This window comes from Callithrix jacchus, chromosome 1 (genome assembly GCF_049354715.1).
Source record: "Callithrix jacchus isolate 240 chromosome 1, calJac240_pri, whole genome shotgun sequence".
In the NCBI taxonomy this organism is placed as follows: Eukaryota; Metazoa; Chordata; class Mammalia; order Primates; family Cebidae; genus Callithrix; species Callithrix jacchus.
The window spans coordinates 10,808,972-10,836,232 of record NC_133502.1 but is presented as its reverse complement, the minus strand read 5'-3'; the positions used below and the strand labels follow the sequence as shown (position 1 = coordinate 10,836,232).

At 39.6% G+C, this 27,261-nt stretch overlaps 1 protein-coding gene across 7 annotated transcripts in view; it reads left to right on the top strand.

The window, feature by feature from the left end:
- ABCC4 (ATP binding cassette subfamily C member 4 (PEL blood group)) overlaps positions 1–27,261 on the top strand; it is a 291,898-nt gene that overhangs the window by 215,572 nt on the left and 49,065 nt on the right. For all 7 annotated transcript variants that reach the window (XR_008475284.2, XM_017969971.4, XM_054242433.2 and 4 more), the window contains 5 exons: positions 13,059–13,209; positions 17,904–18,023; positions 19,091–19,201; positions 20,110–20,210; positions 21,541–21,732. Coding sequence is in view for 6 of the 7 variants with exons in the window: in XM_017969971.4 (XP_017825460.1) it covers positions 13,059–13,209; positions 17,904–18,023; positions 19,091–19,201; positions 20,110–20,210; positions 21,541–21,732 (675 nt within the window). In the remaining variant the exon portion in view is untranslated. The remainder of the gene's footprint in view (positions 1–13,058; positions 13,210–17,903; positions 18,024–19,090; positions 19,202–20,109; positions 20,211–21,540; positions 21,733–27,261) is intronic.

Sequence of the window (27,261 nt, the reverse complement as noted above, 5' to 3'; positions counted from 1 at the left end):
TTAAGACCTAAAGAAAAAAATTAAGAATTTCATTTTTATCAAGTCTGGTTGTATTCAGCAGAGCACAGGACTTCCCATTCTGGCATATTGGATAATGTTCATTGCAAAACAATAGTGGCCATTCATGGTGCTTTCTCTTTGTCATCTTGCATCCTTAGTAATAAAATGGACAATTACAACCTGGGAGAGGAAACTGGCAAAATGTTTACTTAATTGAGGACCTTTACATTCTCTCTATGCTGTTCTTGATTGATGACACTCATTTTTGTCTATATACCTACTGAGTTTTCTTGATAAGATGAACAAAAAAAGGTTTGCGCTGGAGAACTTGCCTCAGTTTTATTAAAATCTTGCACTCACTGTTTTATATATAAATATACATTTTATCCGATATGGGGCATGGGTAAGTATAATCTCTCCTACTTGTGAGTTTCATAACTCACTTGTTTCTTTCAGCCCTTTCCCTGGGCTCGTTGACTTACTGTTCTCTGTCATTTGCATTGAGTCATGAAGCCAGTAGTACTGCTTGATTATCTCAGCAAAGGGCCAGCCTTCTATGGGACGCATATCAAACATGGATCAGGAGCGTTTTGGTTCTAGGGCACACAGGCTGGTTCTCACCTGTGCCCTCTTCCCCACCATCAATGTGCCCGAGGAAATAATCTTTTAGCTCTATGGCTGTGTATTGCCATACTGCCCAACATCTGCCTGAACATGGCCAAAGGGATGGGAATGGAATTCTAGTGTCATACATATATATATGTTTTTTACCCTATCAGCATTTTTATTGAGGTATAGTTTATATACAATGAAATCAACATTTTTTAGGTTGGATTTTAGTAATTGTGTACATTCCGATATCCACCCTCTAAAACAAGAAGCAGAGCATTTCCATCTCCTCAGGAAGTCTCCTTTGCCTTCTGTAGACAGTTTTACACTCCATACCTCTTCCAGATTTCTGTCAACATCTGTTAGTTTTCCTCTTCCTGAACTGCATATAAATGGAACCAACAATTTTTCTGTGGCTGGATTCTTTGGTTCCCAAGTTTTTGAGTTCTGTGTATGTGTCAGTGGTTCATTTCTTTGTTTTCTTTTTCTGAGTGCTATTTCATTGTATGATGATATCAACATTTATTTATCTACCCTCTGATTGATGGATATTTGAGTTTTTGCCAGTTTTTAGCAGTGAATGTTCTTATAGAAGTATGTATGGGTATACTACATATGTTTTCATTCATCTTAGATAAAATTCGTAGGAGTGGAACTGCTGGGTTTATAAAGTTTACTTTAAAAACCAAAAATCAGACTACGACAAGGTTTTTATGATGGTTTTACTATTTTACATATCCAGCAGCAGTATATGAGCATTCTAGGTGCTCCACATCCTTGCCAACATTTAGTATTATCAGTCTTTTTGTTTTTATTCTTTTTAGTGGGGTATAGATGATCCATTTGCATTGCCTTGTTGATTAATATTAAGCGATTTTCATACAGGCTAATTGGCCATTCATGTGTCTTCCTTTCAGAAATATTGGTTCAGATCTCCTGCCAACTTCTTAAAACATATTTTTTAAAAATCTTGTTGATTTTTTAGGAGTTTTTAATATATGTAATGTATTAAACATGTATGTATACTTGTTTAATAATAGGCTTTTATCAATGTTTTCTGTTTTGTAAATTGCGGTTTTTCAATAAATTTGCTTATTTTGTCTTTATTGGAGAACTTTTTGCATGAAACTGTTCATACTTTCGCGTTTGTCCATTTAATGTCTTTATAATCTGTAGTGAAATTTCTTCTTTTATTCCCTACACTGATAATTTGTTTCTATCAATCAGTTTATCTTAGAGTTTATCAATTTTGATGTTTTTTTCAGTGAATTTATGTTTGATTTTTTAATTTTCTCTGTAGTTGGTGGATTTTCTATTTCATTAATTTCTTGTTTTTTTTTAAGTTACGTTGATTCAATTCATCTTTTTCTCTGGCTTTTTAAGATTGAACATTAATCTGTTGGTTTTCATTTGTTTCATAATATATGTATTTAACATTATACCTTCTCTTTAAGTATTTATTGCTTAGCTACATCTATTGATTTTGATATGTTGTGTTTTTATTATCTTTAGTTCAGAATATTTATGAGTTGGCTTTTTTTTTGGTTGTTTTTTTTAAGACAGAATCTCACTCTAGTGCCCAGGCTGTGGAGTGCAGTGGTGTAATCTTGGCTCACTGCAACCTCCAGCTCCTCAGCAATTCCCGTACTTCAGTTCCCCGAGTAGCTGGGATTACAAGCACATGTTACTATCCCTGGTTAATTTTTATATTTTTATTAGAGACAGGGTTTCACCTTGTTGCCCAGACTGGTCTTGAACTCCTGGCCTCAAGTGAGCCTCCTGCCTCAGCACCTAAAAGTTCTGGGATTACAGGCATGAGCCACTGTACCTGGCCCATGAGTTGACTTTCTGATTTAATATTTTAGTAATAAATTATTAAAGAGTGTATAACTTCATTTCTAAAGATTTAGGGATTAAAAAAACTTGCTGATTTCTAATTAACCTGGTTGTAATTCAATAACATATTCTGTAATATTTCTATCCTTTGAAATGTATTGAGACTTCTTTTATGACCCAACATTTAGTTTACTTTGGTAAAGATCTCCTGTGCACTTAAAAAAAAGTATGTATATTCTGTAGCTGTGGAGTATAGAATTCTAAAAATATCAGGTCAAGTTGGCTTATAATATCCAGATCTTCAGTGTCTTTACTGAATTTTTGTCCATTGGTTCTATCATTTACTAAGTAGGGGTGTTTTTGTATGGTATCTCTCTATGTATATTTACAGTCTTTATTGTAAGCAACATCTAATTGGGTCTGGCTTTTTAAATGCTCACCTGACATTCTCTGTCATTTTATGTGAAGTTTTATCCATGTACACTTAATGTAATTATAGATATGGTTGGTTTTAAGTCTATCATCTTGGTATTTGTCTTCTATTAGTCTCATATGTTCTTTTCCATCTTTTTAGTGAATAGAATATATTCATATTTTATCTTTTCTATCACATTTTTAGCTATACCTCTTTGTGTTATTGTTTATAGTGGTTGCTCTAGAGTTTACATATGCATTTAAGTTTATTACAATCTATTTTCAAACAATTTTCTACCAAATTTGTGAACAATAATCTTACTATTATATAATTTATTTCTCTTATTCTTTGGGTTCATGTTGTCATATTGTTTACTTCTACATATGCTATAAACTACATGATATGTTGTGTCCATTTTGCTTTAAATAACCAATGGTCTTTTAAAGAAATTTATACATATGGGTACATGTATGTGCATACATATTAAAGAAAATTGTGTTTTATGTTTATCCACATAATTGTCCAGCCATCATTATTATGTTGAGAAACCAACATAATGATGAGAAACGAGCCATCATTATTATGTTTGTTGCACTGTACATCATGTCTCTTTTCATGGCTACTTTTTAGGACAATTTCCTCTTTGTCTTTGAATTTTTGCTGTTTGACTATATGTGTTTAGTATCCTTGGGGTTAATGAACTTCTTCAATATATGGATTGGTATTTTTATTTAATTTTGGAAAATTATGAGCCTCTATCTTTTGATACATTTCTCTTTTCTTCCTCTTTTCTTTCCTTAACTTCTGGGATTGAAAATTATACTATTGTTAGACTGTTTGTTGTAGCTCCACAGATCTAGGATGTTGCATTCCAGTCTTTCCGTCTTTTTTATTTTTGTCTTTCATTTGGATAATTTGTGTGGATCTGTCTTTAGGGTCATTGATTCTTTCTCTTCTCCCAGTCTGCTGTGGCCCATTGAATGAGTTAATTTTTTTTGTCTTTAATAGAGATGGGCTCTTGCTCTGTTGTGCAGGCTGCTCTCAAACCCCTAGGCTCAAGCAATCCTCTTCCCTCCTCAAGCAAAAGTCAGTGCTGGGATTACAGGCGTGAGCCACTGTGCCTCACCAAATGCATGGGTTTTTTGTTTATTGTTGGTTTTTTTTTTTACATATATATCCGATTTTTTGTTTATAAAATTTTCATTTGGTTTGTTCTTATAGTTTTCATCTTTTTTATGTTTATTGACCAATTGAATATCATTTGGGTAAGCACCTATTTAAATGTCTTAATTTTTCTATTGAGTATTCTGGGTTTTTGTTTGTTTTTGTTACTTACTGATTTGTAGAATTCTTTATATATTCTGAATGACAGGTAATTTATTCTGTATTAATGCTTATCTTTTCAATCCCATAATACTTTGTTTTCATAAACACACTTATCAATCTTTTTCTTTATGGTTAGTGATTTTTGTGTTCTATTTAAAAAATCTGTGTCTGTTCCAGTATCTTATTTATTATTTTTTCCATAAGGTATTCGGGTACAGGTGGTAGGTATTTGGTTAAATGACTAAGTTCCTTAGTGGTGATTTGTGAGATTTTGATGTGCCCATCACAAGAGCAGTATACATTGCACCGTGTTTGTGGTATTTTATCCCTCGCCCTCCTCCCACTCTTCCCACTAAGTCCCAAAAGTCCATTGTATCATTCTTATGCCTTTGCGTCTTCACAGCTTAGCTCCCACAAATAAGTAAGAACATATGATGTTTGGTTTTCCATTCCTGAGTTACTTCACTTAGAATAATAGTCTCCAGTGTCATCCAGGTCACTGCAATTGCTGTTAATTCATTTCTTCTTATGGCTGAATAGTATTCCATCACACACACACACACACACACCAAAGTTTCTTTATCCACTCATTGATGGGCATTTGAGTTAGTTCCATGATTTTGCAGTTGTAAATTGTGCTGCTATAAACATGCGTGTGCAAGTATCTTTTTCAAATAATGGCTTCTTTTCCTCTGGGTAGATACGCAGTAGTGGAATTGCTGAATCAAATGGTAGTTCTACTTTTAGTTCTTTAAGGAATCTCCACAGTGTTTTCCCTAGCAGCTATACTAGTTTACATTCCCACCAGCAGTGTAGAAGTGTTCCCTGATGAATGCATTCATGCCAGCATCTACTGTTTTTTGATTTTTTGATTATGGCCATTCTTACAGGAGTGAGGTGGTATGGCATTGTGGTTTTGATTTGCATTGCCCTGATCATTAATGATGGTGAGCATTTTTTCATATGTTTGTTGGCCATTTGTATATCTTCTTTTGAGAAGTTTCTATTCATGTCCTCAGCCCCCTTTTTGATGGGATTATTTCTTTGTTACTGATTTGTTGAAGTTTGTTGTAGATTCTGGATATTACTCCTTTGTCAAATGTATATAGACTGTGGAGATTTTCTCCCACTCTGTATGTTGTCTCTTTACTCTGCTGAATTTTCCTTATGTGGTACAAAAGCTCTTTAGTTTAATTAAGTCAGAACTATTTATCAGTTTTTTTGTTTGTTTTTTCTTTTTTTTTTTGAGACAGAGTTTTGCTCTTGTTACCCAGGCTGGAGTACAATGGAGCGATCTCGGCTCACCGCAATCTCCACCTCCTGGGTTCAGGCAATTTTCCTGCCTCAGCCTCCTGAGTAGCTGGGATTACAGGCACGTGCCACCATGCCCAGCTAATTTTTTTGTATTTTTAGTAGAGACGGGGTTTCACCATGTTGACCAGGATGGTCTCGATCTCTTGACCTCGTGATCCACCCACCTCAGCCTCCCAAAGTGCTGGGATTACAGGCGTGAGTCACCATGCCCGGCCTTATCTTTGTTTTTATTGCATTTGCTTTTGGGTTCTTAGTCATGAAATCCTTGCCTAAGCCGATGTCTAGAAGGGTTTTTCCAATGTTCTCTTCTAGAATTTTTATAGTGTCCAGGTCTTAGATTTAAGTTCCTGTTCCATCTTGAGTTGATTTTTGGGTAAGGTGAGAAATGAGGACCCAGTTTCATTCTCCTACATGTGACTCGCCAGTTATCCCAGCACCATTTGTTGAAAAGTGTGTCCTTTACCCACTTTATGATTTTGTTTGCTTTGTTGAAGATCAGTTGGTTCTAAGTATTTGGGTTTATTTCTGGGTATTCTATTCTGTTCCATTGGCCTAAAATTAAAAATAAAAATCACATGATTATCTCAATAGATGCAGAAAAAGCATTTGACAAAATTCGGCATCCCTTTATTATTAAAACTTTCAGCAAAATCAGCATACAAGAGACAGATCTCAATTTACTAAAAGCCATCTATGACAAACCCATAGCCAACATAATACTGAATGGGGGAAACATTGAAAGTGCCTATTTTTATACCAAAACCATGGTATAAAAATTTGAAAGTTCCTATTTTTATACCAGTACCATGTGGTTTTGATGACTGTGGCCTAACAGTATAGTTTGAAATCGGGTAGTGTGATGCCTCCAGATTCATTCTTTTTGCTTAGTCTTGCTTTGGCTGTGTGGGCTCTTTTTGTTCCATATGAATTTTAGAATTGTTTTTACTAATTCTGTGCAGAATGATGGTGGTATTTTGATGAGGATTGCACTGAATCTGTAGATTGCTTTTGGCAATATGGTCATTTTCACAATATTGATTCTACCCATCCATGAGCATGAGATATGTTTCCATTTGTTTGTATCATCTATGATTTCTTCCAGCAGTGTTTTGTAGTTTCCTTGTAGAGGTCTTTCGATTTTCCTTGGTTAGGTATATGCCTAAGTATTTCATCTTATTTTATTTTTTGCAGCTATTATAAAAGGGGTTGAATTCTTGATTTGATTCTCCACTTGGTTGCTGTTGGTGTATAGAAGAGCTATTGATTTGCATAAATTAATTTTGTATTTGGAAACTTTGCTAATTTTTTTTGTCAGTTCTAGGAGCTTTCTAGAAGAGTCTTTAGGGTTTTCAAGGTAAATGAGCATATCATCAACAAACAGTGACAGTTTGACTTCCTCATTACTGATTTGGATGCCTTTATTTATTTCTCTTGTCTGATCTGGCCAGAACTTCCAGTACTGTGTCGAAGAGGAGTGGTAAGCGTAGGCATCCTTGTCTAGATCTAGTTCTCAGAGGAAATGCTTTAAACTTTTCCTCATTCTTTATTATGTTGGCTGTGGGTTTATCATAGATGGCTTTAGTACATTGAGATATGTCCCTTGTATGCCAATTTTGCTGAGAGTTTTAATCATAAAGCGATGCTGGATTTTGTTGAATGCTTTTTCTGCATCTATTGAGATTATCGTGTGATTTTTGTTTTTAATTCTATTTATGTGGTGTATCACATTTATTGACTTGGCATATGTTAAACCATCCCTGTACCCCTGGTATGAAACACACTTTATCATAGTGGGTTATCTTTTTGATATATTATTGGATTCAGTTAACTAGTATTTTCTTAAGGATTATAGCATCTAAGTTCATCAAGTATATAGGTCTTTAATGTTCTTTTTTGGTTATGTCCTTTCCTTGTTTTGGTATTACGGTGAAGCTGGCTTCATAGAATGAATTAAGGAGTGTTCTTTCTTTCTCTATCTTGTGGAATAGTATCAAAAGGATTGATACCAACTCTTCTTTGAATGTCTGGTAGAATTCTGCTGTGAATCCATCTGGTCCCAAACATTTTTTTGTTGGTAATTTTAAAATTACTGTTTCAGTCTCACTGCTTGTTATTGGTCTGTTCAGGGTATCTAATTCTTCCTGACCTAAGCTAGGAGGGTGGGATTTTTCCAGGAATTTATCCATCTCTTCTAGGTTTTCTAGTTTATGTGCATAGATCTTTTGTATTTCAGTGTTGTCAGTTGTAATATCTCCTGTTGCATTTCTTAGTGAGTGGATTTTCTCTCTTCTCTTGGTTAATCTTGATAACGTTCTATCAATTTTGTTTACCTTTTCAAAAAGTCAGCTTTTTGTTTTATTTATCTTTTGTGGTTTTTTGTTGTTGTTTCATTTCATTTAGTTCAGCTCAGATCTTGGTTATGTCCTTTCTTCTGCTGGATTTGGGCTTGGTTTGTTCTTATTTCTCTAGTTCCTCGAGGTGTCACCTCAGAATGGCAGTTTGTGTGCTCTTTCAGACTTTCTGATGTAGGTGTTTAGGGCTATGAACTTTCCTCTTATCACTGCCTTTGCTGTATCCCACAGATTTTGATAGGTTGTACCATTATTGTCATTCAGTTCAAAGAATTTTTAAATTTGCATCTTGATTTCATTTTGACCCCATTGTCATTCAGGAGGTTATTTAATTTTTGTGTATTTGCATGTTTTTGAAGATTCCTTTTAGAATTAAATCATTTGGTCTATCCTGGAGAGAGTTCCATGTGCTGTCAAATAGAATGTGTATTCTGCAGTTGTTGGATGAAATGTCCTGTTTATGTCTGTTAAGTCCCTTTGTTCAAAGGTATAGTTTAAATTTATTTTTTCTTTGTTGACTTTCTGTCTTGATGATCTGTCTAGTGCTGTCAGTGAGGTATTGACGTCCCCCACTATTATGTGTTGCTGTCTATCTCATTTCTTAATTCTATTAGTAATTGTTTTCTAAATTTGAGAGCTCTAGTGTTAGGTGCATATATGTTTAGGATTGTGATATTTTCTTTTTGGACAAGGCCTTTTACTATTACATAGTGTACAAAGGAAACCGTCAATCAATGAGATGTGCTGACCACAAAGGAAGGAAGAGGTGCATTACATTGCTCTAATGCCTTACACCATTCGCTCTTCATTGGAGTTAGCTGTGGCTCAGGATTAAGCACTAACCAAAGTCTGGCATAGTTACCAGCACTGGATGTGAAAAGATCAGATCAGCCATATGAGGGATGGAAGGAGTGATTAGTGTATCCCAAGGGAAGGACAAGTTTAGAAAAGCTTAGAGAATGTTTGTTTAGATCTTGTCATGCACAGAAGACATACCAACACTCTCTAAAGTTTTGATTTAAAGGCATTCACTGAATTAGATGAGGTCAAAAGAAACAGGTGATAAAGTAGAGATCTCCCAAGGTGAGACCTGGGAACCAGAGTTGACCTCTGAACTCCCTGAGGCAGGCAAGGTGCCACAGTAGCACATGATTTACATCTGCTGACTTAGTGCTGATGCTGTCAGTATTTGGACTTAGGAGCTTACATTTAACTGTCTTTCATATTGTCCCTTTTGCTTCTATTCATCCTGTAATTGAAGGTAATGATAATGATTTGACAGAATTGCATTTTTATTTCTTTATATTCTTGTAGGTTTGTATACCCTGTTCGTAATTTTAGTGGCTCCACAAGAAATCCTATGTTAGCCAGGAGCACAACCTGTTATGTTAGTCATTTCATTGAACAGTTCCCAAAATAAAATAAGTAGAAGACTTTCTTCCACCACCATGTCAGTAAACACCTTACTGATCAAAAACTAGCTGTCAATTTTTTTCTCTCTAAATCAGAAGAAAGTCTTGCCATACTTTCTCACCAAGAAGTGAACCCTCCTTTGTTTATTGCACCTAAGTTTTGTCTTCTGCAAAGTCAGTAATCGTTTAAGGCAATCTGGACAATTTGTACTTATCACAACTTGAAACACGATTCTTAAGTGACTAACAGCAGAATTAAAGGCTTTCCAGTTTCTCTAAGGTGTTAGCAATCTTAGTGATCCTGACTTTCTGTTTTAATACCATAAACAAATCATGAAAGTACTGTCTACTGATTAAGTGGCCTCATGATTAAATACATATTTTATCTTGTACCTAATAGCAGGATGAGAGAGGGAGAGTTCAAATAAGGAATAGAATGAGCCAGAAGGATGGATGGCATATTTATTTGCATAAAATAGGAATACATTTTTACTGCTGTTTATAGAAAACATGTTCGTTGGCACAAGCTTCACAAAGACGAGCAGGAACTGAATCCCACAGAATGAAGTTTAAAGTAAATAGTGGATAGATACCTAAAAATTTCTCCAGGACTCAAAGCAGTTTGGTGGTTAAATGCCAAACAGGCATTGTAGTTAAAGTTATGCTTGTTAAAAGAATATGTTCCATTCTCTAATATTTGGATACAAAATTAATTCTAGAAGAGTCTGCCTGGGGAAATTTTGTATTTTTTTACTACCACTCAAATATAGATACTGAATATGAAATGTATTCAACACTCATTTTGTGTCCTGAGGTTTTATATATTTATCAAAATGTGGTTCTTTTTTTCTTACGTCATTTTGTTTTCTAGGTTTAGAACTTATCTTTTTATGAAACTTTTAAATGTAAACAATAATTCTTACATCAATATGTGTTGTCATGTTGTATTAGCAAATATTTTAAGACTTTTTAAAGATCAGCTTTTCTTTGTGAGCTGAGAAGTCTGTTATTTTCTAATTAGCTGGGAGCCCGGGATTGGTTACCTCATCGAGAGACTAGATACAATTACACACACACACAAACCTATACAACTAGAAAATATAAAATCTATGGGTATATTTAGCTATTACATTTTTAAAAACATATGAATCATGTATGTAGGATATGGTACCATGCAGTGATTAGGAGAACAGGCATGAGGTCAGTGTGACTGAATTTTCTGACCTTGAGGAAGTGACTGAATCTCTCTGAGACTCAGTTTCCTCCTGTGTAAATGGAGATGCTAATCTCTCCTATTTAGATTTGATGTGAGAGTGAAGTTAGATAATGGATGTGAAATACATACGTATAGAAATTTGGATATAAGCAAGCCTCGTGAAATGTCGTCTCCTGGTTTTTGGGAGGCAGGGCAATTGTACCTTGTTTCGGTTGTCAGCTTGATACAGAAACTTGTGAGTGGCCTAGTGAGCCAGATGCTGGGTTGGCAGGTGGAGATGCAGGTGGTGGCTCTGAGAAGACACACACAGAACTGCCTGTGTTCCCGCAGCAATTAAACTGTGATTGCGACCTGCAGGTGACTATTCATGCTGTACTTTCTGGTTGTCTGTTAAACACGCCTGTGAAAATCAGTTGTAAATCTTAAAAATCTCTACAAAGTATACATGTATTCCTCCTTATATTTCTTTCTTTCTATCTTTTTTGTTTGTTTGTTTTTTTGAGACAGAGTCTCACTTTCTCACCTGCCTCAGCCTCTCATATAGCTGGGATTACAAGTGTGTGCCACCACAACCAGCTAATTTTTTTTTGTATGTTTTCAGTAGAGATGGGGTTTCACCATGTTGACCAGGCTGGTCTCAAACTCCTAACCTCAGGTGACCCACCTGGCTTGGCCTCCCAGAATGCTGAGATTATAGGCTTGAGCCACTGCACCTGGCCCTTGCTTATATTTCTATAGCACTCTGTACTTTCTGCTGAAGTCATGTACTTTTATGTAAGACTATGAACTTTGGAGGCCTCAGACCATGTTTAGTGTGAATCTGCACACCCCCACTGTTCAATCCTTCCCAAGAAGCAAGCATTGTGCTTTCAGAGTAGGTAGGCACTCACTTGACTTATACTCATATTTCCTGAAGCCACAGACCGTGATATTACCTGTTTCCTAATAAAGATGAATACTTAAATGAGCATCACCCATTGTCTTGGGTTTCTATGCTTCTTTTGTTTTCACTTTTTACCTTCTAGACAAAGGTAATTTCCAAAGATAAAGTCACCTTGCTGGGTGAAGTGATGAGTAAGTGGACATTCACAGATGCATTGGCACAGAGCCTTGTATCCAGATACAGCTCATAAATGTCATTTGCTGTTGTTATCATCATGGGCCTCTGAAATAGACATTTGAAGTATTTCTCCTAATGGTGGAAAATTTAATGTGCATCCAAGTATTAAAGCTAAAAAACACACAAAACCCTGTTAGACATTGTAAGTTGTTTTCTTGTTATCAAAACTCTTCCTCAATGCTACTAAACATAAGAGAAATAGAAGTGAAACGTTTCTGACAATAAAAAGTTCAATATTATAATAAGAAAAAAATCTCAGGTTTCTTAAAGCATGTAAAAATTGTATTACATTTCTTTTGTCTGTTCTTTACTGGGAATGTTAATGAACTCTAATTTCTTACGTAAGTGTGTGTAGAGGAAAAATTAAACATTTTTAAATTTTAAAAATTAAAGACAAATTTAAGTATTTTGTCCTGACCCATAAAACATTGACCATATGCTGGGGACAAGCTTAAATTTAGGGCCTGACGATGCATGCTCCCTGGCTCTGTGACTGGTGCTGTGTGCTCTTGATCATGTTACTTGTTTCTCCCTGTGCCTCAGTGTCTCCATCTGTAAAATGGTGTAGTAATACTACCTCATAGATATATTGTGAAATTTAAGTGAGTTGATACATGTGTATTTACTATACAGCCAGATACACAAAGGATAGATACCAAGAGAGATGACTCCCCACTTCTAAAGGTGAAGATTTAAATTATTTCCTTTTTTCCTAAGCACCGAACTTGCAGTTAGTCACTTCCTTATCCCGTGCATAGCTGAGGCTTCTGGGTTCCTTGTCTATGATGTCTGCTTGCTCATTGCCCTGTTAACATCAACGGACTCATGATAGTTTGGGATTCAAGTCCTACTCTGAATCTCAGTTTTCTCATCCATTAAATAGGGAAAGTAATAATGCCTGATTCATGGGGCTGCTGAGTATTTCAAAAGAACTAACGGGGGCCTGGTGTGGTGGCTCACACTTGTATTCCCAGGGTGGGCAGATCACTTGAGATCAGGAGTTCAAGACCAGCCTGGCCAATATGGTGAAACCCCATCTCTACTAAAAATACAAAAAGTTAGTTGGGCATGGTGACACGCACCTGTAGTCCCAGCTACTCAGGAAACTGAGGCAGGAGAATCACTTGAACACAGGAGCGGGATGCTGCAGTGAGAGGAGATGGCACCACTGCATTCCAGCCTGGGCAACAGAGCAAGACTCTGTCTTAAAAAAAAAAAGAAAAGAAAAAGAAAAAAGGAACTAATGGGCAAGTACACATCATAGTGTTTGGCACACGGCAGGCATGTAATAGGTAACATCAGGACCACCTATACTTTGTTATTCCTTTGGATGGAAAACAGTCCCTGGTACTGCAAAAGTCTTTCGAGGAAAGGAGTGTAATCCTAACAATAACTCATTAAAGTATTTTTGAAAAGAATACTTGATAAGGAAAACCCGCATCTACTTCTGCTGTTTCAGACATTGCTACAAGTGGTTGGTGTGGTCTCTGTGGCTGTGGCAGTGATTCCTTGGATCGCAATACCCTTGGTTCCCCTTGGAATCGTTTTCATTTTTCTTCGGCGATATTTTTTGGAAACGTCAAGGGACGTGAAGCGCCTGGAATCTACAAGTGAGTGCAGAAACTCGGGTTGGTATAGACCAGCTAGGTAGCTTCCATTTAGGCCATGATTACAGAGACCCCCTGAAATTTGGCAGACTCTGTCTTCCAGAATTTCTCTAACATTAGGTAACGAATGTATTGGCCATCATGAATCATTGTGTCCCTTAGAGCATGTGGAATTGATAGCATGCAACATGCAACTTTGCAATCTGGAACAAGGAAGGAGTGAAGGACATATCAGGAATAATATTCTACAGGAATGTCAGCACCATGAAGGCAGGGACTATTTGTTCTTGTTTATGAGATACTTCCTTACACAAAGCCGACATTTAATTAAACATTTTTCTTAGAAATAAAAATTTGATCATGGTGGAACTAATATAGAAGGAAAATAATTAGGATATTTTTCTTTCCCTGAAGATGCTAAAAATGACAAGGAAATGAGAAGTTTGCAGAAAGGAAAAGAGGTGTCAGAAGCAATATATTTGGTAAATTTATGACTTTTGCAAACTCACAAAACAGCTAGTAAGTTGCAGATGTAAACGTTTTGAAAAGATAAGCATCGTTGTTTTCAGTTTTCCCAGTACAAATGTCACAGTGTTCAGACCGTTCCCCCGTAGATGGACACTGAAAATAATCCCCTTAGATCACAAGGAGAGATATAAGTTTAGAAAACATATAGTCTGTTGCTCTATTCAATTTCCTAGTTTTGGAATCATGGGGAAGACATTTTATGATTAATCACTCTATTCCTCAAGTAATCGCAGAGATGAAATTCATCTCATTATGCATGCACAAATTAACATATTTCATCATTGTTAAAACGAAAACTCATAAGGAGAGTAGAATTGCTCTACTTTTTTATAAAAGGTATAAGGATGATAGCCAAAAAGTAAAAAAGGAAGATATTTGTGTCAGAAAAGCTCCACTGTGTATATTAACTGCAAATAAATGCCAACTCCGCTCTCTGGAAGCCACACCTAGAAGAGAAACATTGAGTCCCATCATTTCAGTATCTACTGAGTGGGAAATAGAAGTTTATCAGGACAAAGCAGTATTTTGTTGTGACATATATACGTTTCTCTTTTAACAATGAACTCTTGTATTTTTTGTTTTTTTGAAATGGAGTCTCGCTGTCACCCAGGCTGGAGTGCAATATCACGATCTTGGTCTCTGCAACGTCTGCCTACCAGGTTCAAGCGTTTCTCATGCCTCAGCCTCCTGAGTGACTGAGATTACAGATATACACCACTGTACCCAGCTATTTTTGTATTATTAGTAGAGACGGGGTTTCACCAAGTTGGCCAGGCTGGTCTTGAAACCCTGACCGCCTCAGCCTGCCAAGGTGCTGGAATTACAGGCATGTGCCACTGCACCTGACCAACAGTGAATTCTTAAGAGGCATTTATCCTAAGTGTCTGCATAAAGTAGAGTGGGTGACAGTCCATAAAAGTTGTAGAAAAACTTTCAGTCATCAAGAAAACCAGCTGAACTACCATGAGATCTCATCTTATGAGGTGGTTTAATGGGGCTGGCTGAGCAGTGGAGTCCACATGTGAGTAACACTTGGCCCATAGGACTTTCTAGGGAAGGCAGAGTATAAATGCTAGTGTTGCTGGGAGACCTTCCTTGTGAAGATCACTGGCCCTAGCTAGTGACGTGTGGACAGCAAAGCTCTGCAGGCATTTTATGGTTTGGGCCTGCTCATGAAATGAAGTTATATGACAGTCTTATCTTCATGGAGTCTGTGGTATGCTGAAGGAAGCATCTGTTCCAGAAGGAACATCTTGACACAGGTGTCTGTCTGTGTCAAGGGCCACATCCGATCCACGTGGATGTGGAGAAAAGGGGACTTAGGAAGGCTTTTTTGGAGACAGTGTAGGATTTTCTCTCTTGAATTTCAGCATGTACACTAAAGCTTGAAAACATTTTCATGGGCAAGTTTGGACAACTTTATCATGGCCCCTGAGGCATATTTGGGTGTCCCTGCACCCCGGTTGGCTGTGACAGTGAGTTACATGTGCATGTTTCTTTCTCCATGCCGTCAGCTCACCAACTGTGGTGACCAGTTGGTTGGAACTGTTTATTGTTATCCATCTGGGGCGGTGGGTCTCTGCCATGAATCACAATTCCACTGTTTCTTCTAAGCAGCAGTGGATCATGTTTTTTGAGACCGCTGCTAAAGTCACTGGCTAAAAGCAGGATTCCCGATTGCCATGGCAGGAAGGCATAACCCAGCTTCATCTTGTGCTCTCAAAGATTTTCAAAGCCTGAGTTGGACTGCCTCACCACCTCTGGAACCATAGTTGGCATTTAAGGAATCTTAATAACAAATCTGCAGTTGGTCATAATGATTTTTTATTTTTGCAAAAGTGACCATAGCAACAGTCAGTCATAGAGAAGTGCATAAAAACCAGAATGGCATTTGGTTGCATTTCTCTAGCCACCTCCACTCATTTGGCAATGCCAGGAATGTGAAGCCATATCCAATTTCTGTCTGTAAAGAAACTGTGATGCACTAGCAGTGTCTGCCATGAGTGTGAACCCCTGTGCCCCATGATTTTAGATCGTAAGATCCTTGAGTGTGCTCATCCTAGATTCCCAGGGGCTTTGCTCAATGCAAGGTGATTAATAAGTGCCACAGGAATGGGAAAGGCTATTGGATATTAGCCAAGTAAGATTTGGGGGTTTTTCAATTGTGAGCTACAAAGCCTGAAGAAAGATGCCTTCAGGATGCATGAGAATGTTTAACTCTGATTATTTTTTCTCTGAGACCTGTGGCTCAGATTAAAAGCACAGCCTTGGAAATAAAACAGATATGAGTCCGATGCCCAAGTCTACCATTTGCATACTTGCATGGCTTACTTTCCTTAATCTTGGGCAGTGTTTTTGTTTGTTTGTTTTTTGGTTTTTTGTTTTTTTTTTTGAGACGGAGTCTCACTCTGTCAACTAGGCCGGAGTACAGTGGCATGATCTTGGCTCACTGCAATCTCTGCCTCCTGGGTTCAAGCAATTCTCTTGTCTCAGTCTCTTGAGTAGCTGGAACTACAGGCACATGCCATTATACCTGGCTAATTTTTGTATTTTTAGCAGAGACAGCGTTTCACCATATTGGTCAGGCTGGTCTCAAACTCCTGACCTCAGATGATCTGCCTGCCTCGGCCTCCCAAAGTGCTGGGATTACAGGTGTGAGCTACCACGCCCAACCTTGGGCAGTGTTCTTAATGCCTTGATTCTGTTTTTCCCTCTATCAAGGATATAATACTTTCCCTGTTGGGTTCTTATGAGGCTTGCTTGAGACTGCTTGGAAGGGACACTAGAACCTTGAACATACAGGGACTACCAGAGGCATTAGAGCCTTGATAATTAAAAACATAATAACCCTCAGAAGGTCCCACACAGCGTCAGTACCCTGCAGCAAGAAATCCTATCTCAAAAGAAACCAAAAAGCCAGTTGCAGTGGCTCATGCCTGTAATCCTAGCACTTTGGGAGGCCAAGGCAGGCAGATCAACTGAGCTTAGGAGTTCAAGACCAGCCTGGCCAAGATGGTGAAACCCCATCTCTACTAAAAATACAAAAATCATCCAAGCATGGTAGTGGGTTCCTATAATCCTAGCTACTTGGGAGGCTGAGGCAGGAGAATTGTTTGAACCCGGGGTGTGGGGAGGAGATTGCAGTGAGCTGAGATTGCACCACTTTACTCCAGCCTGGGACAAAGCGCCAAACTTTGTGTTAAAAACAAAAAACAAAAAACAAAAAACAACACCACCACCCAAAAACACAGTGACCCAAGGAGGAGTAGCTGAGCAGTGATCCTCATGGGCTATCCAGTTCCCAAAGAAAAAAGAAGTCACACAAAAGAGTATTCACCTCTTAAAATTTTGTAGAGATGATGAACCCACTGAGACCACAGCAGATTCTGAAAAAGGCAATGGCACATTCCGTAGAGACCTCCAGAGATCAGGATGACCTTTCAACGGGGCAGTCCTAAAAACATCCATCAGGTTCCCGGAGCCAGTGTTAAGACCATTCAGAGACATCTTGGCTGGGCAGGTTCCTTGGACATGGCACAAGGGCACTGAAGCACCCAGTTCCCTGGAGATCATAAAGGACTCTTCTAGTGTTAGTGGGCACAGAAGATTCCCCAGGATGAAGGGAAGTGACAGTCTGTTCAGCTTACTTCTTGAGTACCTGTCCTGTGCCAGGTACCGTCCAGTTACCGGGATGCAATGGCTATAGCCAGCCCTTGAGACATTAACAATTTAAGGTGGGGACAGACACATAGATGACTAATTCAGTGTGGTGAGATCTCTCCACAGAATTGTTTTTAAAAATGCTACTGGGTCAAAAATCAGAGAAATATCATTTCTGCCCAAAGAGATGTCAGGGAAGAATACGGAGAGGAGGAGGACCTGGAAGGCTGAATTAGGAATGAAAGAATTATAACTAGATTTGAATATGGTCAAAGATAGGACGTTCATTTCCAGGCCCCTTTTGTGAGGTGTGGTTTGAGCAGAAGGTTGAGATTGCAGTGTCAGGGTCCCCTCAGGCTGTTGGGAGCATTTATTTCTCCTCGAATCACGAAGCCTCCTAGGAATCTTGCATGTGCTGATTGGTGGATGCGTGATGATGCAGCTTGGGAGGCCACTGGTTTCCTTGCATCCAGACTCACTGAGTGTTTTCTCTATCTCTGTTTCCCCAGCCCGGAGTCCGGTGTTTTCCCACTTATCATCTTCTCTCCAGGGGCTCTGGACCATTCGGGCATACAAAGCAGAAGAGAGGTGTCAGGAACTGTTTGATGCACACCAGGATTTACATTCAGGTCTGTCCATTTCAGGAATTGGTTTCAGAGGACAGGATCTGATTTCTCTGGCTTAACCTCCTTGTGTGGATGAACTTGTTGGCCGGCACCTCAGAGCTCAGCCCCACATCCTGCTTTTTGCACATCTTCCTCTCCTTCTCCATCCCCTTCTTCTGGGCTTGGACTCCTCTCAGAATCCCCTCTGCATATCCCTTCTTTGTAGCCCCTGACTGTCTTATGGGGTCCTTCTCTCACCATGCATGGCCTGTGACTCGGTCAGCAAACATTTTCTGCAAAAAGGCTTCCTAGTAAATCTTTTAGGCATTGTGTGCCACTATTGTCTCTGTTGCGATTAATCACCTTTGTGTTGTAGCACAAAAGCAGACATAAGTATGCTGGCAAATGGCTGTGACGGTGTTTCAGTAAAACTTTATTTACAAAAATACGTGCTGGCTCACATACTACAGTTTGCTGAAAAATCATTGAAGATTTTTTCGATTCGGAAATTTCAGAATTTCCACCAAATCTACAAAATTCTGGTCCATTATTCCAAGCTTTATTTCATCTTGCTGATGAAATGGCACTTTAAAAACCACATGCAAAACGGAAAAAAGAAGTAACAAACAAACGAAAAAGCACATGCAAATCCTGGTAGTGAGGTCATTTTGAGATAGCCCCTAAGCGATAGCTAGTGCGTATAGCCTTTTTGGTAAGTATGGAAGGTGAAATAAATTGGGAGCTACACTCCGCTATTGGAGAACTGTAACAATCAACCATGTGCATGGGTGGACTTCCCATGAGATGCCCTTAGGAGACTGTTTTTCTCAGTTCTTTATTAGGTTCATATTTCTGGGTTTCATATTCACATGCATTTCACTCAAAGCCACTGTACTATTTTGTATGTGTATCATATATTGCCTGTATCACTTAGCTTTCTGGAATCTGTAGGTTCCTCGGGTGTGCAGCTTTGCTGTCCTACTCCATGGGAAAATCTGTAGCTCAGCTAAGCAGAACACACACTCGCGTTCAATGCAGTTAATACGGTTCTTCTCCTTCTTCATCATGCTTATTACCGTTCTCAAATTCAGAGGCTTGGTTCTTGTTTTTGACAACGTCCCGCTGGCTTGCCGTCCGTCTGGATGCCATCTGTGCCATGTTTGTCATCGTCGTTGCCTTTGGGTCCCTGATTCTGGCAAAAAGTAAGTACAGATGTGAATAACTATGAATGGTATGATTACAATTCATAGCTGTGTTTACAGTTATTAAATTAAACTCTTGCCACCTTGTCTAATCCTGCATACTGTTTGGTCCTAATGAAGTGGATTAAATCATTTACAGGGTGTCAGGTTGGATAGGATTCAGCAGTGTGACTCATTTAAGGGAGTCATTTGGGTCTTGATGGGTTTCTTTTATCTTTCTTTGAATGGGTTGAGGTATGTACAATTGACATTCTAAACATTTCTGTTAGTGTCTGGTAGGTGAAGAGACAACCAATTTATTCTGAAGCATTTTGTCCCACTTAGGGTGTTAGCTTTCTGACTACTTGTTGCTATTGATTGTGGTTGCCTGGTGCATGAGGTTGAGAAAAATTCTCAGCAGGAAAGAGTATCATCTTCACTGCCACATGGGTACCAGACAAGTATAGCATGAGTTCACCATCCCAGTAACAACGTGCATGACAGTACTTAATGGAACAAGGAGAGTAGTATTTTAGTCTCAAAAGCATTGACACTTACAACCTATTGCTTTGTTGTTTTTAGTGGTTTCCAGCTGTGGTTGAATTGCACATAGAAAGTGGGCTCTGAAATGATGGGCTCTGAAACCATAATAATGAATGTCTGAATAATGACACTATTTCTTGCATACAGAATACTGTTAAGCAAATGTATGTTGATCCTGTTGAAATTCATAAAATCATCTAATAAACTTTCTGAATATACAGTGTTGTTTACCCCATTGTATCTTGATCTCAAGCAACAAATGGTAAAATTGTAGCTATTAATGTCATTATGTGCAAATTGTTTTAACATTACTGGTAAGGGGCAGAAGGAGCCAGGCTTAAGCTTCAAGTGAGATTGACTTTATTCTCTTCTTCCTCCTGACATAGCTCTGGATGCCGGGCAGGTTGGCTTGGCGCTGTCCTATGCCCTCACGCTCATGGGGATGTTTCAGTGGTGTGTTCGACAAAGTGCCGAAGTTGAGAATATGGTAATGTTTATCTTCACGTTCTCTGCCTTTTCAAGTCTCCTTGCCATTAAATGGCATAAAAGCTATTCTTATGTGAAATATTGAAACTGTTATTTTTACATCTTTGCTAACAGAGGTTTTTAAGATCCTTCCTCCATCTGTTTAATGTTAATGTAAAATAAAATATATACATCTTTTTCTGAGTCTCATGGTTGCTATGTCAGCAGGTTTTATATTCATCACAAGCTTTTTCAGATGTAATAAATGTCTCTGTAGGAGGGAGGTTCTGAAATTCTGGAGAGGATATATGCTAATTTCTTAGAAGCCTGTTTATTTTTGTTTCTTAATGGGTAATTCTTCATTCCTGGTAAAAGAAGATTGCAATATTTTGAGGTTGTTTATGTTTAATTAATAGGTCCTCCTCTCCCAGTTCTAGCTTTATTCTCTTATGTGATGAACAGAAGGAAGGTCTTGGGTTTGATGGCGTGCCTTCTTGGTACAGCAAGCACCCTCTTGGAGTGTGTTAGTCAAAGGGTATTAGTTTATGGTGGTATAGGTGGCTTTAATCAGTGTTTTAAATAATTGCATCTTCTCCTAAAGGGAGAAAAGCAATGAACATAAAATCTTTCCATTATTCTCATAGAGTAAAATTTGAGTAATTATTACAGTGAGGTTTCATGATCATCCAGTTTAACGAATCTATATCAGGTAACCCTTCTATAGCAGAAGATTTTTTTTTCTTGCTGCAGGGGACAGAGTTTCACTCTTGTCACCCAACCTGGAGTGCAATGGCATGATATTGGCTCACTGCAACCTCTGCCTCTCGGGTTTAAGTGATCCTCCTCCCTCAGCCTCCCAAGTAGCTGGAATTACAGACACCCACCACCACACCTGGCTACTATTTGTATTTTTAGTAGAAATGGAGTTTCACCATGTTGGCCAGGCTGGTGTCAAACTCCTGACCTTTGGTGATCCACTCACCTCAGCCTCAGAGTGTTGAGTTTACAGGCATGAACCACCGTGCCTGGTCAGCAAGAGATTCTTGACTGGTAGATGTAAGTATTCTTTTCCTTTACAAAATTTCCTTGCCTTTAATACAGATGTGAAAAGTGGGTAGATGAAATCTGAGCATTAATTTCTCTCATTATTTCAACCTAATGTTGAAGGAAGTGGCTGTAAGTGAAGGTGTTACACAATCATGAACCAAGTTTGTAAGTCATCACCATCCTCATTGGTCTCCTGCTTCTCCCCTTAACCAACCATGTGTAAAAGAACATTTCATTGACAGTCTCTTAACATCATAAATGACACCCTCCATTCTTAACCCATGGGGATGTTATATTTCTTTCAGATGATCTCAGTAGAAAGGGTGATTGAATACACAGACCTTGAAAAAGAAGCACCTTGGGAATACCAGAAACGCCCACCACCAGCCTGGCCCCATGAAGGAGTGATCATCTTTGACAATGTTAACTTCATGTACAGTCTAGATGGGCCTCTGGTGCTGAAGCACCTGACAGCACTCATTAAATCACGAGAAAAGGTTGGTTTCAAGCATCTTGCCTCATCTAAATTTCAGAAGATTTAGTGCTACGTCTGCTTGTTGGCTTCCTTGTGGATGTGTGAAGGAGATCAGTGATACATAGGTTAACCTATCTTGGAAACTGACCATGAAATGTGGATCCCAACATTGTTTCTTCATGCTGTGAACTGTTTCAATGTGGTTGATGGGTCTCAGGGCCTTAGGGCTGGAGCTTAAGGTGACCCAGGATACACTATTTGACATCTAATTACTCACGCATTTTTCTAGGAAGTCAACTCTGGCTTTTGGTCACAACACTCCCATGTCTAATTCTGTCGATTTTTACTTTGTTGTGTTTCTCAAGTCCTTCTCTTCCTCTCCATTGCTGAGCTCTGGTCCAGCCTTTCTCCTCCTTCATCCTTTGACCCTATATTAGTCTGTTTTCATGCTGCTGATAAACATATACCTGATACTGGGCAATTTACAGAAAAACGAGAGGTTTAATGGACTTAAAGTTCCACATGGAACGGGAGGCCTCACAATCATGGTGGCAGGCAAGGAGGGGCAAGTCACATCTTACATGGATGGCAGCAGGCAAAGAGAGAGCTTGTACAGTAAAACTTCCCCTTGTAAAACCATCAGATCTCATGATACTTATTCACTTTCTCAAGAACAGCACAGGAAAGACCTGCCCCCATGATTCAATTACTTCCCACCAGGTCCCTCCACAACATGTGGGAATTTAAAATGAGATTTGGGTGGGGACACAGCCAACTATATCGGGCCCTTTCCTTAGTCTTTCTTGCCTTCCTTTAACCCGTGCTTTGCTTTCCCTCCCCTTCTCTCTCACTGCAAACTCTTTCTTTCTGAAACAGTTTGATCACAGATCTGATCCTTACATGGCTAGCTCCTGGCCAGGGTAACTGCTGCTGCAACCTTAATGAGCTCCAGGCCCATCCTGACAGGAGCTGTGTGGCTCTCAGCCCCCAGGGAAGACCTAGATCCTATGACCCCATCAGTGCTCAGAAATCAGAGCCCCAAGCTGGAGGCAGTAAAGGCACCAGAGACTCACTCATAAGTCACTGAAAGGAAAGCAAGGAGGGGATTGGGAGGCTATGTGGAGGTTTGTGAGCTGGTTCTGCAGGCATCTAAGTCCACCAGTAATGTCCCTTTCACATGTGGCCTAGGGCCCATGGCCAGGACTAAGACAGCCTCTTGACAGAATTAAACCAGAACAAACAAGACAGTAGGAATCTCTTCCCCTTCCCACCCCTCTCGTTACAATTCCAGACAGATAAGGATGGTGCTATAAGATTCCACTTACATGTGGGTACATGGAGGAATTAGCCATGGAGACAGAAAGTAGGATGGTGGGTTGCAGGGGTGGAGGAGTGGGCATTAGCGTTTAACTGGTACAGAGTTTCAGTTTCACAAGAAGAACAGAGTTTTAGAGGTGGATGATGGTGTTGGTTGCCCATCACCATGAATGTATTTAATGCAGTAGAACTGTATATTTTAAAGTGGTTACAATAAGCAATTTATGTTATTTTACTACAACTTTAAAAGTACATTAAGTGCTTTTTGTGTATCTTACTACAATTTTTTGTTAAAGAAGACAGCACAATAGCATGATGTATAATTCTGGTTCAGCATCTCACAGTACCCTGAGTCTTACAGTCAGGGAGCATTTTATATTCACCTCTGCACCCCTAGAAAATGGCATGCTGCAGGGCATATGGTGGGTGCCTGTGAGAGTGAGAGATATGAACATCCAAAGAAATCAGTAACAAAACACACATGACAGCTCCTGCAAACAACCCATTCCCTGGGCATCAGTGTTAGACACTTTCAGAACTGCTCTTTTCAGCTCTTCCCACCACAGACCTATTTAATGGACAGTCATAAATTTTTCATTGTGCCATGAAAAATAAATATGCAGCTTCATGGCCAGATGATACCCAGGAAACCAGCAAATGCTGATTCCTCATTACCTACCCCATGTCCTTGTGGGTATGAAGAAGGAAGACCACTCTGCAGACAACATCAGCTGTAGCTCTTGCTGAAAGCAAGGTTTTTCAGATTCTGTTCCTGATGGCATCAGGGGAATGTTTGCTTCCTCTCAGACACTGTGTTTATCAGGTCCTCCATAGTCATCATCATTCAGTTAGTTTGGTCACATTGTAAATTTCCCTTGAAGCTGTATAATATGAATTATCTACAAATCTCTGTTGTACAAGTTAGAAAACAACCTATATCTCCACACTGATATTGTTTCATCTTAAACCCCACCCCCCTACATCATAGGATTACCTGAGATCTAAAATGTAGGAGGGTACCAAGACTAGCTCAGCCATAGAGACCCCCACCCAGGTGGCACTGAGTGAATTCAGAACCAGACACCCAGATAGAACAGCAAAGTGGGACTATCCAAGGGGCCAGCAGCCTTCCAAGCTGAGAGCCTCAGAGGGCTGACAGCATTCCAGGCTGAAGGCCCTGAGCAGACTCTGACCCACACAGCTATTCTCTCTGAACAGGTGATGATTATTAACAAACATGTTTGGTATTTTCTTATAACACAAAAATATACCAAGTAGGCATCTGGTGCCCACTTACCACTGATCACAGACAAACTAAAAAGTATTCCTCACAAGGGAACTATGGGGGGCAGGGTCAGATGTCCCACACTTAAAGAACTGTTTTAACCGGTGTATGATATTTATATATTGCCTTGCCACTTTAGAATGCCCCAAATAGTTTTCTACTTGGTGGGCACATCTAGGTTTTCCTTGCCTCTATTCTTAGCAAACACTCAGCATTTCTCAGCAATCATACACTCAGCATTTCTCAACAGGTGGGTAAATTGAATTTGAAGGCTGTATTAGAGCTACAACCACTTGGCTTTTGGTTTTTTTTTAAGACCGAGTCTTGTTGTGTCATCCAGGCTGAAGTGCAGTGGCGCAATCTCGGCTCACTCAGCCTCCTTGGTTCAAGTGATTCTCCTGCCTCAGCCTCCCAAGTAGCTTGGGGTTTCACCGTGTTGGCTAGGCTGGTCTCGAACTCCTGGCCTCAAGCGATCCACCTGCCTTGACCTCCCAAAGTGCTGAGATTACAGGCTTGAGCCACCGCACCCAGCCCCACTTGGCTTTGATTTGTGTCCTGGTTCACTCACAGTGTCACCTTTAGCTCTATTTGTGTATTCAGAGATGGCATCCAGGCAACATTGTGGTGAATTGTTGCACTTTGCCTGTGTATATTCAGGGTTCATCTTCTCCACACCTGCCGGCAGCCCCAGGATCTCAGGTAGTGCCTTTCGCTGTTGGATCTGATGGAGAGAGACATTTTTTCCGGCAGGGATGTGTCCACACAGCAGAAACAGGGCTTCATTCTCTTTCAATTGCTTCATCTGCTCAGATTCCTGGATGTTATAATAAATAGGAAAAAGTAATAGGCACTAAGCAGGTTTCTAATTCATGGAAGAAATAGCAAGTAAGAAAGAATGAACCAAAATGAGGTATATACCACCCTAGGATTCCTGGTTAGATTTCAAACACTGCTGCATTTTTTATTTAGATGATTTTGTGGTTGATTTAATCATTTTAGAGGGTACTGGGCCATTTTAAAGCATTTTTCAGGTCTAGAGGTAGATTGATTTTGGTTTGTTATTTTTTTTCCCTTGCTCAGAGCTATTACTTGGATAATACATTTTTACAGATGTGTATTAGACCTTGCTATAATGTGCAAAAATATTAGTTTCTTATATTTTCTCCTGTTTTACATTAATGTTTGCTGAGAAACCCCTCCCCTCACAGCCAGATTGTCCCACTTCCCCTGCCTGCTTGCTCATCTTGTGGGCCGGGATCAGCATCACCTGCCTCTGCTGGGAACACGTTAGAAATGCAGACTGTCAGGCCCACCCCACCCTTTTGATTAAAATTGCATTGGCACAAGAACCAGCTCCACCCCTTTCCCCTGCAGTAAAGCCATCGCTCCCCAGTAAACAACTTCTGATAATCTGAGATTTCCAAGAAACTTCTTTTGACAACTTGAAGTTGAGCTCACGGATTGCCCCAGCCCCTCTTACAAGGAAACGTGAGCCTCTGGATAGTCCCTGGCCACATACAACCCTACAGATTTTTTGTTTTTACTTTTCTACAAATCGTGAGTTTACATTACGGTTTAATTCTGTGTGATTCCACATTTCTGCATTCCTTTGCACCTTTCTAGACATCTCTGTCTCTATCACACTTTTCACCCCACACTACACCCTTTCCTGAATAGCAGTCTCTGTCCTCATACCCACTCAGCACAGCAATGTATTTGAATTCCTTTCACTACTGATGAGATCAAAATTAGTCTCACTGCCCCAAACAGTACACTAGGTCTGTCTGTGTACACCTTCCTAGGTGCCCCATGCCCAACGTAGCTAGAGGTCTCTCTCCCAGCCTCTGCTGTGGGTGCCACTTCTTCCTGTCAACAGCTGTAACTCGCCCTAATACAGCCACCCTCTTGGCTCAAAGTTGTCAGTTTCTTGTTCCAGCCACCTTCTGATATTCACCCATGTCCATGGTGTCACCCATACCATGCATTAAATGTGTGACAATAGGACCGGTATAGCAGGCCAGTGCCTTTAACCACAACCACACTTCTCCCCGCTGTCTCCCTTCTAGCTGGACCAAGGGAATACAGAGCCAGGCCATCCAAGTGATAGGGAGGCCGTCAGCAGAGTGGGCAAGAGGCAGGCAGACCTGGGTTTCAGTCCCATTATGCCATCTAGGGGCTCAGTTATTTCAGAAAAATGCAAATGATAGGGCCTAATGCAACTGATAGGGTCTAACCATTCAAGTTGTATAACTTAAACAAGACAAGAGGCGGAAAACACCTAGCTAATGTACCTGAGCAATATGGCAATAGTGTTCCCATAAGCCTTTCAAGCCTGAGTTAAATGTTCGACTCTGGGGGATTTCTGGTTTTTGCAGGACACCACAGGTGATACAAATAATACAAAGCTAATTCTAATATAGGTCCTGCCCACAGCACTTATCACCTAGTAGAAGAAACAAAGTAGTGTATAAATGGCTGCTCTGTAAGACAGAAGGAGTTCACAGATTTTATGGCTGTTTAGAAAAGGTGTATGACAGCCATTAAGTGTGGGGAAATGCACGAGGGGTCAGGTGGAGGATTTTAATGCAATTATGCATTTGAAACAGACTTTGTAAAATGGTTAGGATTTCAGCAGGTCGAAATTCATGTGAAAGGCGCGATGGCATATGCCAAGGCACGATGCTGTGATTCGATGTGAATGAAGCATTCGGCACCTGTGAGTGTACAGGGACAGGAACCACTAGGTGAATAACACACGTGCACGCTTAATCTTCACAGCTATCCTGCAAACTCAAGCCAGTCATGGAGCTAAGGATGGAAAGGTTAGTTGGGACCATTCTGTAGAGGTTTCCCAGTGTGGAGTGCCAGGCAGAGAGCTATACTTCAGAAGTTGAATCTGAAAAGTGAGTGCACAGGGAAGACGCTGGAGGCCTGAAGCCAATAGATCTC